Below are 12,131 nucleotides of genomic sequence, written 5' to 3'. Positions count from 1 at the left end.
CTGTAGAATATTAACAGTTATCACGAATTTATCAGTAGCAGATTCTCTTTGGGAATTTTTAAAAGATTTTCATAGATTTTTCCCCCTTTTCAAACACTTCTTATAAACTGCTACCCATAGTTATACCCCAGGTCAGGAGTAGCAAAGAGGAGATTCCTTTCCCATTCAAGTTCTAAGTAAGCTCCTGGAAGCCCAGTTGCACACAAAATATATAACACCTACAGGATGTACTAGAATTGGAGAGTTTCTATTATATGTGGTCATTCTTTACCATCAAAACTTGATTAAACGTCTGATTTCTGTGGGTGAAATTTAATGTCAGTTATGAGAAAGGGATCAATCATTTGCCCTCCTCCTTTGTGATTCTGCCATCTCTACAAACACTTTTAGCTTAGTTAGGCAACTTTTACCCTTAGAGAACTAATGACATGGTCTCGAATTTTCTTGGTCCTAATACCATAAACAATGGGGTTAAGAAAAGGTGGTACCAGAAGGTAGATATTGGCAATGAAAATGTGAATTTGAGGAGCCACATTGTGGCCAAAGCGGTGGGTCAAGAAGGTAAAGACAGCTGTGGAGTAGAAAACAAGGATGACACAGACATGGGAACCACATGTGCCTAAAGCTTTAAGACTTGCTTCCCGTGATGGAAGACGAAAGACTGCTCTGAGGATTAGTACATAGGAGACAGCAATAAAAAAGCCATCACAGGAACCCATAACAGAGGCCACACTGAGGCTGTAGCGCTTGGTGGTCCCTGTGTCCACACACGCCAGTTTCACCACGGCCATGAACTCACAATAGGTGTGTGCAATGATTCGAGTTCTGCAGTAGGGCAGTTGTTTGAGCAGGATGGGATGTGGAGAAAAGAAGACCACTCCCCTGAGTACCACAGCAGCTCCTATTTTGGCAATGCGACTGTGTGTAAGAATGGTGGCATGGCGCAGTGGGTCACAGATGGCCACATAGCGGTCAATGGCCATGGCCAAGAAAAAGCCAGATTCCATGGCAGTAACACTGTGGATGAAGAACATTTGGGCCAAGCAAGCATCAATGGTGATATCATGGGCTCTGAGCCAGAAGAGACAGAGCATGCGAGGCAGTGTAGATGTGGAGAGAACCAGGTCAGTGACTGACAGCATGCACAGAAACAGGAACATAGGCTGGTGGAGGCTTCGCTCTGCCCTCACCACAGCCAGGATGGTCACATTCCCCACCAAAGCCACCATGTACATGGAGGAGAAGGGAATCCCAATCCAGACATGCAGATGCTCTAGTCCTGGGATGCCCATAAGCAAGAAGGTGTTTGGAGATATTTGGGATTTATTGGCTGGTCCCATGATGCTGCTGCTTCTGTCTTTTGTGGTTGGATTTCTCTATTTTAAGGCAAATGTTTTCTGCCGAGGTCATTACAACCAAATCTGAAAACAAATAAAAAACTAATCTGAAGATACAAAAATATCACATTAAAATACTTTCAAGGTTGTATTTTAGAATGAAAAATACCATGACACAAGACCAAAACTATATAACCAGATACAAAGTAGAATCTCATGAAAATTTTAAAAGAAAAATCTTTGTTAGCAATCAATGTACAATAATAATTTGATGCCACTTTTTGAATTTACAATTTGATTTAATCATAGGACAAATGAGCTTTTGATAGAAACATCAGATTTTACAAATGGAAAAAATCTTATAATCTATCCCAAATTCCTGCTTAACATCATTCCAAAATATAATTCTGTCTGAGTGCTGTCAGGTATGGTTGTTCATTTCTTAGACAGTCCAGTACATGTTTTCCTAGTGCTGTCACAGAATCTGTCTCTAGGATCTGTGAGGCAATATTGGCCCTTTCCTCTAGAGTTCTACAGACTTACGTATCTTCTGCATGGCTGTCTTCCCCAAACAGGAGGGTAAGTTATGTCTTCACTAAGTTCTTTTCCAAGAGAAACATTCCCATCTTATATGCCCAATTATTTTAAGTCTGCTTTTAAGAAATTCTAATTTTCTACTTCCATATATTCTCTAGTATGTCTTGTGATTCTTAATTTTTATAATTTGTATCTGAACATATTAGTCACAATATGGATTAATGCACCTGGCACCTCTTTTGATTTTTACACTATTAGTGTGAATTCAGCTCATGTCAATTTTTAAATGTAAAGTAAGGGATAAAAGTAATATTTAATTTCTCTTAATGTGAAAAAGACATTTTCCTAAAATCTCTATATATTAATTTTTAGCTGGAAAAGCAATGCAAGCTAAATATCATGTTTCCAGTTTTATTAATTAGAAGCTAAAGGTGCTATAGATGATGCAATGACATTACAAAAAAGTGGCCGAAACACAGGCAAAAAAAAATCTAACATACTTCCTCATGACTGCAAAGTTAAGCTGTTTTTTATGTCAAACTCAATAGTTCTTGTCACATAGGTTAGATGCATAGTCAACTATACCTACCAATGCTTTGCCTAATTTTTAGTGTTAGTGTTTTCATGATGAATTGAAGCAAATGCTCATACAGACTTTGCACTTAAACTTGATTGTTTGTATTATTTTATAAAACACTTTAAAATAATCATTAAAATGTGTTTATATTAATATTAATCATTTACCACTGATCATCCCTTGAATTTAAATAATATTATTTGCTGATTTTGTAAATACATATTGTACACCTACAGCAAAGCAACTGAAATATGATTTTGAAATAAGTTCAGGCTAATTACAAGGTTCTTTATACCCTATTAGAAAATTTTGATTGTAACTTTTACAACATGCTCTGTATACTGTTCATTAATTGGTTAAAAAATATGTTGAATTTAATAATATATACCTGTAATCTTTATTCTTAACTTTACTGAGGATATTCAAAGAGCTAAGTGTTACCTTTTTGAGGTTCTCATAGTTCTATAAATGGAGCTGTTTGAATGTAGCTCTCTCCTTGCTTTTCCTGTCCTGTTTCTCTAACTTAACTCTTCCAAATCAAAAGCTGACAGTCATCCATAAAGCCACCTTCTGTAAGGACTAGATGCAAATAAATGTGCTCAACGAACATGAGCTGAAGTAAATCTGACTCCAGATCCTACTTGATGAAAAGCTGTAAGTGGAAGGGAATCAGTGGTCCTCTGGGATTAAAGGGTCTTTTCCCAAACTAAAGATCTATTTTACTTTTAGGTGGAATAATTATTCTGAACTATCCTTTAAGATAATAAAAAACATTTTTCCCCAAAGTTCCGTTGAGTGCTTTGGTATGAAATATATTTGCTGAATATATCAAGAAAAAATGTTATAAAACAACTTGATCTTCAAAAATGTATTTGGAAAATAAATACCAGTAAACAGATGAGAAAAAAGAAAGGTTGATAAATTTAAAAATTGGTGAATAATTTTATGGATAATAAAAGGTGACATCACAATCTGAAATCATATATCACTGGCTACACATTTTATTTACTTAACCCCAATGTCACTAAAATTAAAAAATGATTATGCCTGAATTAGTCTATACTCTTTCTTTTATAAAGTGCTTAATTCTGTGGATTATAATAGACAACATCCAAAGTGATTAGCAAGTGCCTTTGTAATCTGGTCCCTGCATGCCTTCCGGCATCACATTCTGCTACACATCTTAGCTTTAGGTTTCCATGAGTCTCAGCCATTCTGGACATTTTTACTCCTTGTGCAAGATATTCCGTGTTTTTTGCTTCTGATGCTAATGCTCTAGCCAACTTCCTTGCCAATGCCCTCTCAATTTCCTACTCATTTTAAGGTTACAGATGAAATGTTACTTTCTCAAGGAGGACTTTTTAATAAAGTGTTATCATTGTCATGATTTTATACCTGCTAATCTCCCAGATCTGAGTTATGAAACATCACATATTTCTTGTGGATGTTAGTTGCTGGCTCATCTTATCCTTCTCTGATACTGTTCTTACCTCAGTTCTTCATCATGTCAGTAACCTTGTTTTTCAATTCCTGAATCTCTTGTCTAAAGGTGTTGTCTTCTATTCTGCTGCTGCTATTAGGTCCCATTCTGTACCCTAGATATTATCACTAATAATAACTTAAATGCATCATAACCTGAAGTTTAGGTCATACACTCTCCACCTACTATCTCAGAACTACCCTCTTTATTCCCTCTGATACTGTGTCTTCAACAATTAATTGCTCTTCCTTAAATCATCACTATGCTTTAGCAGGCATAAAATACAAGGTCAGATTCTTACGTGTGGCCCAAATGCCCATTTCTTTCTCATGTAATCATACTCTCTTGAGAATAAGATTATATGATCATAGCCTCTTGGGTGTGAGATCATGTGATCATACCCAAGGGGGTATGATCTTTATTAATGTTCCTGTGAATGCACATGCCAGGTATACAGAAACAGAGACATATAAGGGAGAGATTTCTTATTAGGTACCTCACAGCAAATAAGAACATCAGCTCCTCTTTACCTCACAAATCTTTAAAATAAATAATGTAAGAACCAGTTCAAATGTTTTACGCAAGTAGCTAAACAGTCCTTAGTGGAAAAAATAATTTTTCTGTTCACCAAGGGAAAAGAGGAAATCACCTACCCTCGACATTACCCCTCACCAAAAGGGTCCTCTACTAAACCATTTGGCATTTGAATAAAATCTCTCCAGGATTCATATAGCACCAAGTCTCTTGCCTTTTAACACCTAGAGAGGGCTCCAAGTCCTTAGTCCTCCTCATTTTTCTTTGAAACGTAAATACATAAGACAAATGCAGCTCAAGTCTTCTTGCCATCTTGGGGCTTAACTTAGTGACCTCCTTTTGGCTATAACGGTTTGGCATTTGAGATGTTAACAGAGGATTTCTATTATCCTTTCATATGAAAGCAATTTAATAAGCAAATGACCACAGATTTAATTGTTATGCTATCTATACTGTAGAGGGTTTGAAGGATTTAGGGGCTGATCAAATAAAAGTGTATATCAAGAGGTGGCAGCAGTAGCACAGACAAACTTTATTTGAGTGTTATTTTGAAAAGCTTGCATGAGAGGTAGGGAAACAGGGAGAAGTTCCTTACAGAATGAGACTGTCTACAGCAGGGGTCCCCAAGCTCTGGGCCATGGATCAGTACCAATTTGTAGCCTTTTAGGAACTAGGCTGCACAACATTACTGCATGAGCTCCATTTCCTGTCAGACCAGCTGTGGTGGTAGATTTTCGTAGGAGCACGGACCTTATAGTGAACTGCTCATGGGAAGGATCTAGGTTGTATGCTCCTTATGAGAATCTAACTAGTTCCTGATGATCTGAGGTGGAACAGTTTTATCCCCTCCTCTCCTGCCCCTGTCTGTGGAAAAGTTCTCTTTCACAAAACTGGTCAATTACTGCCAACTTCTCCACTTCTAGTTAGCCCACTTCCAGCTTCTACATGCCCCAAAGAATACCAGAAACCTTCCTTTTGAATCCCTATAAAGCTTTTTCACTACTCTTACGGCCTTTGAGTCTGTGACAAAGGAAAATGATGGTGGCCAATACTCTTTCAGGGCAATCTCTGAATTAATAGTCTCTGCTTGTCCTCATTAAGGTGATCTTCGTTTATTTCCACAGCTGTATATATATAATATACATATATAATATATATGTATGTATACTTTTTAATGTTTTGCAGTTATTTTTAGTTTCATGTAAGTTAACACATTGTATGACTTTTGGTTACTTAAAATGTCTTTCATTGTGAAATAACCATTGCTATTTCCACTAATACTATCACTTTAAGTGCTACTTTGGCTGCTATTAATAAAACTTTGCAAGATTTTTCTTTGAATAAGAGTTTGTGGAGCATTATTTTCCTCATGTTTTAACTTTCTTCATCTTTATGTTCTTTGTACCTCTTTTGTATAAACAGTGTATGACTATTTTTGACCAGATTTATAACTATTGCCTATTATATGCAAAGTAATTATTCATTTGCTTGGATTTGCTTCTACCACTTTATTTTGAGTTTTGAGTTATATAGTATATTTGTTGGGGTTTTTTTCTAGATTTATTGTTTATAATTCCATATTTCTCTTTATTTTCTTAGTAAATATATTATCTAACATTTGTTAGTGGTCTCCCTTAAGAGATACATAAAATAGTTTAACTTTTATTTGAATAAAACAAAAACATGTTGATCCCAAACTTGAGTTTGAATTAAACTTTCAAAAGTAATTCATGTAAATTCAGACTTTTATTTTCAAATTATTTATATAACTAAATTGGAAGTTCCTTGCTTTTGTTTGTGAAAACTTTATTTTACAAAGGAAAGACTTTAGACTAGTTTGGATGATGGAGTTAAGACAAAAATTATTCAAAATAAGACAGGGGATATTTAGAGTCTTTTCTTTTTCAGAGATTGAGGTACCACTGGATTTAGAGAAAGGCCTTTAAGGTCTTTCAACTAAGTCTGCCATATACCTGTTATGTGTGCATATGTATGTGTGTTTCTTTTTTCTCTTATTTTCATGAAAAAAGTAGTTTGACTTTCTTATTTTTATATTTGCTAAGTTATTTGATTTTTTAAATGTGAAAATATATCAATTATGTATCAGGAAAATGTAATCATTATCACTGTGAAGAGTGTTTCTCTTCAAACTTAAGGCATTAGTTTTAAATAGTTTTAACTAAACACATGTGTCTTTAAATTAAGACACTCATTTTAATAATTACTTTAAGAATAATATTAAAATAAAATAGAAAATTTAAATGTAGATTTTTAGTTGAGAATCATATTTTTTTCTGCTCCTTTTTCTTCACTGTATAATTTTCCCAAAATTAAGACAATCCACATATCTAAGTACACACACAAACACACACACACAATATCCAAGAGATACATTATTTTTGAGGAAATTTTTTTTTGCACTCTAGCTGTGACATACACTGACATACAAAATCTCTATAGTAGTCAAAGAAATCTGTTCTCTTTAAAATAAATAAAAACAAAGACTAGGAAATTAGCTAAGCCTCAATCATGTCTCCAGTTTCTTGATAATGTCAAGACACCATGATTTTCAGGTATATACTATACCAATAGTTATTCTTCTGTCTTCAGTTCCTAAATCATAACTGCTACAAAAAGAGAAAACATAATGGTGTTTTTATAAACTAGACTAACACCTATGAGTTAGTTATTGCGGGTGAAAATGTGTGTGTTTGTGCCAAGAATCAATGGAATAGCTGAGTTTTATTATTTAAAAAATACTGACTGGCTAATGTGTTGAACTCAATTCTTGATATTGGTCATATACAAATTAAGTAAAGACACCATACGGTAGTTTTCCCTTATCTGTAGGGAATATGTTCCAAGTCAGTGGATGCATGAGGTCATGAGTAGTATTGAACCCTATATACACTATGTTTTTATCCTAAATATACAATAACCATTATAAAATTTAATTTATAAATTAGGAACAGTAAGAGATTAACAACAGCAACTAATAATAAAATTAAACAATTATAATAATGTGCTGTAATGAGCCATATGGCTTGAGATACAGTAGTCTTGACAGTACCTTTTATTGCCTTTTTAAAAATAGATATGCAAATATATTCCATCTGAACCAAGACAAAGTTAAATAGCATACAATAAAATAAGCATAAACAACCAGAAATATATGTTTACAGTAAACACTTATCTTCCAAGGGAAAGGTGGAAATTATATGCCAGTCAATAGAATGAAATCATTCAATACTTGACATTTGAAAGTGTTGTGCTACTCTGTAACTACACCTTGAGAGCAGTATGCTGGTTGCAGAAAAGATTGGTAAAACATGCTACTATGGTGTACTGACAAAACTATTTTCTTATCATCAGGAATAGTGTATATATTAAAGAAACTATAATCATTATATCACACACTCATAATGACTTATTTTATAAGATTTTCCATACAAATGTGACATATTGCATTTCAATAAAGAAAAAGGAAGGGAAAATATTAAAGAGAAGCTAAAGTGTTGAATTAGAAGAAAATGTGGAAAACAGAATGTTTCTACATTTAATATTATAGATTGGGAATAGCAGGACTTAGAGTATGCAAGTTTATGAAAGAATGGGAGGGGGGTGATAGATATTTTCAAAGAATCAAGTTGAAAAACATTGAGGGAACAGAAACAGGAAAAATGATAAAACAACCTTCAATATTAGTAAGTATTTCGGAGAAGTTCTTGTGAGAATAGATGTTTAGAAACATTACAAAAATTCTAATAGAATATAGTAAAATAAGAATACAAATATGTTACACAAACCAAGGAAGATACTTAGATGACATATCACCAGGGTTTATTAATCTGCCTATTCAGAAAACATTTATTTTACTAGCACCACCAAATTTTCCAACTATTACAGATTTTAAAGGAACTTTTAAATCTGTAACTTAAAAGGATATATATTGTACATATCTATAAAAAGAAACTTAAATTTATAACTTAAAAGGATATGTATTGTACATATCTATATATACATAATCCTGTTAATTGAAACCTATAAGTGTATAACATACGAGAAGAAATCATAGTTAAGGAGTTAATCACAATACTTCTGATAAAGGTATCGGATTGTTTGTAGCTCAAAGGATAAACGCTTGAGGGGATGAAACATGATGTGCTTATTTGACATTGCATGCCTGTATCGAAACATCTCATATACCCCATAAATATATACACCCACTATGTACCTACAAAAATTTTTTTAAAAAGTAAAAAGAAAACGTAAGACTGAATAATGGGTTTATTTTGTGGTGGCAAACTTATTAGTAAATGAAATTACGTAGTAGAATCGTTTTATGAGGCAAATATGTCAAGAATGAATCCTCTAAATCATATATCTGCTAAGCAAGTTACCTCAGTGCTAATAAATACTTAAAATATTACAAATAAAATATGTAGGGATTCAGGCTACTGGAGAAAAAGCGTATGTGTTGTTTTGTATGTGTGTGTGTGTTTATTTTAATAAGTCATGGAGACTTGTTAAGAGATAATTTCATTTTTTTTTTCCCCAAAAGCAACTTATTTATTTATTATTATACTTTAAGTTCTGGGATACATGTGCAGAACGTGTAGGTTTGTTACATAGTTATACACATGCTGTGGTGGTTTTTTAAAATTTGAGAGAGGTGAAACCTTGGAGGAAACGTTCTCTGATTCTCTTGCTTCTTATGCCATAGATAAGGGAGTTCACAATGGGTGGAACAAGGAGGTAGATGTTAGCCACGAAGATGTGGGTATGAGGAGCCACCCTGTGCCCAAACCTGTGAGTAAGGAAGGAGAAAAAGGCTGGAGTATAGGCCACCAAGATCACACACGTGTGGGATCCACAAGTGCCCAACGTCTTGAGCCGAGCAGCCTTGGATGGAAGACTGAAGACGGTGCAAAGGATGGCAATGTAGGAGCATGTGATTAATATGAAATCTAAACCTCCAGTCAGGAAGGCAGCAGTTAGGCTGTATATTCTGCAGATCCTGGTCTCTGCACAAGCAAACTTGATCAGAGCCATAAATTCACAGTAAGTGTGAGGGATGATGTTAGTTTCACAGCAGGGAAGCCACCGAAGCATGAATGGCTGAGGACTGAAAAGCAAAGCCCCACGGAGAACAATAGCTAGGCCCAAGTTCTTGATGACTTTGTGTGTCAGGATCGTGGAATGTCTCAGAGGATTGCAGATTGCGATGTAGCGGTCAAAGGCCACGGCCAGGATAAACCCTGAGGCCATGCTGCACAATGCGTGAATGAGAAATACTTGCACAAGGCAGGTTTCAAAATATATCTCTCTGTCATGGAACCAAAAAAGGCTGAGGATTTTTGGCATAGCTGTGGTGGAGATAATTAGGTCTGCCGCCGAGAGCATACAGAGGAAGAAGTACATGGGCTCATGCAGGTTGGGATCCGTTCTGATAATAAATAGAATAGAGAAATTTCCCAGGAGAGCACTCAGGTACACAAGGCAGAAAGGCATTGCTATCCAGGTGTGAATGGCTTCCATTCCTGGAATGCCAAGGAGAAGAAAGATACTGGGATGGAAATTGGTATTATTTGATGATGGCATGATGAAAACTCCTGACTATATTCAGCTGTGAAATGGGCATAAATTCTTTCATATTTATTGTTCATTCATATACTGATGTTGTATTTATTAATTTATATAAAATACTTGACAATGTTTATTACCCAAAGGGTAATCAGTAAATAGAGCTCAAACTCTAACTTTAGAGATAAATTTCTAGCAAGAAGTAACTGGTGCAACCAGTAATTAAATTCTCATGATTATTGTAACAAAAGTAAGATGAACAAGTAGTTTATAGGACTCAATAAATGCAGAAATGTATTCCATTTCCTAGTCAAATGATTCAAACATAAGGTGTTCAATCTTGGTTCTGAAGTATTCTGGACCTTTAAAATAAAGAGAAAGTATACATCAAAAATTCAAAATCAGATGTCATGAGTAGCTGCATTCAGAAGATAAAATAATTGTTTTTGCATTACTCACACAGTTATCATTTCTTTTTAGTGAGAAAGCTTGAAAACGACTCTTGCAGCAATTTCCAAAACTATTTAATTATTTAACAAAATGTTGATTTATTTGTTATTTAATAATATAGTCATACTATGTTCTCCAATAGACCTTGAACTTTGTATCTTTTGACCCATGTCTCCTCAACCCACCACTCCTACCGCTGGTAACCACCATTTCACTCTAAACATTTTTCCTCTAAACGGCTCTTTCTTCAAGTATTTTTAATCCAACAAAAATTGAGCCTGCAATGTTCTAGAGGTTGCAGTAGAAACTTAAGAATTTAGCATATGCAGCTAGGTTCTGCCAAGTTCAGAAGCCCCACCATTAACTTTGGGGATAGTTTATAGAACAGATACACTAAAACAACAGTGGTGGCACATTGTACTCTTAAAAGATAAAAGAAAAAAAAAAACAAGCTGTAGAGAGGAAGTAGACAGCTTGCAAATATAAGAACAATAATTTCTAATACTAGTACTATAGTATGACCAAAGAGATAATTGAGCAAAAGTCCACATCTATCACAACATACATAGAAGATGTATAACTTCAGATAGATAGGCTCAACACCTACTTTAGGTATAGATCAAAGAGTTTAAAAGATTTGATGGCCCTAAAGCCTAAAAGGTGGCATGGAGAAAATATACATATCTAAAATTTGAAGGTTGCTACTACAAAGCATGGACAGTAATGTAGTTCACTAAATACCTTCCTCTTAGTGCTATGTTTTCTTATTTAAAAATGAATAAGAGATAAGAAAATATACAAATAAAAATTATTTGGTAAGAAAATTGAAAATTGCCTCAATATATACAATTCATGGTTTAAATTAAATAGTTTAAATTTAGCAAAAAAAAAATAGAAGTTTATATACTAGCACATGAAGGTGTAAGTAAAGCAAATCCATCACAGTGGAGTTAAAGTTACTCTCCAGAATAGCTCTTCAATTAAAGAGTAAATCAAGTTCAAAGGAGCAAACCCTTATGAAATCATAAAATAGGACAACACATTGCATCTGCATGGTATAGTTCAAATTATAAGCTTTTGCAATAAAAGTGTAGGTTCCATTGTTTTATTATGTGTATATTATAAAGAACAATAAATAATTTTTAATTAAAAACTTTTAAAAATGCCAATAATTCCTAAAATAATAGGAGAAAATAAATAATGAATACAATTAAAATAGTAAATCACAATGAAATCTGGGAAAACTGAAAAAAAAAAAAAAAATAAGAGCACCACTTAAAAGAGTGACAAACCTGAAAAAAATCTAAATATTTCAAGGAAAGGTCTAGAGATAAACTAAGCAAACTTAGAAATGCAAACCAATGTATTTAAGAAAAAATCAACTTCAAATTAGGAAATTACTTGATTAGGAAATAATTTCATATTAAGATATTATTTGATTGAAGAAATACCTTTGTAGAAGATGTGAATAATCACCTCATCGTGGCAGGCTCATAAGCTCTTCAGCCAAGAGGACATCCTATGTGTATAGATCTTCTATCCACATTCATTAACCCTTGGACTCACCTGTTTTTGGTCTTCATTATCTTCTGGAGATTTAGTGACCCAGGGCTGACAAGAAATTGGTTGGAAT

At 34.1% G+C, this 12,131-nt stretch overlaps 2 protein-coding genes across 2 annotated transcripts; both read right to left on the bottom strand.

Moving 5' to 3' along the window:
• Positions 1 to 395: 395 nt before the first annotated feature.
• LOC105720146 (olfactory receptor 52M1-like) lies at positions 396 to 1,340 on the bottom strand. Its single transcript, XM_012456451.2, has one exon. The coding sequence runs from the start codon at positions 1,338 to 1,340 to the stop codon at positions 396 to 398; it is 945 nt and encodes a 314-aa protein (XP_012311874.2).
• A 7,781-nt stretch (positions 1,341 to 9,121) lies between these two features.
• LOC105720046 (olfactory receptor 52P1-like) lies at positions 9,122 to 10,066 on the bottom strand. Its single transcript, XM_012456355.2, has one exon. It carries the CDS (start codon positions 10,064 to 10,066, stop codon positions 9,122 to 9,124), a length of 945 nt encoding a protein of 314 aa, XP_012311778.2.
• Positions 10,067 to 12,131: the final 2,065 nt, after the last annotated feature.

Source organism: Aotus nancymaae, unplaced genomic scaffold (assembly GCF_030222135.1).
Source record: "Aotus nancymaae isolate 86718 unplaced genomic scaffold, 86718_ANA_hifiasm-v0.15.2.pri h1tg000059l, whole genome shotgun sequence".
NCBI classification, from domain to species: domain Eukaryota; kingdom Metazoa; phylum Chordata; class Mammalia; order Primates; family Aotidae; genus Aotus; species Aotus nancymaae.
This window is presented reverse-complemented; position numbering and strand designations above follow the sequence as displayed.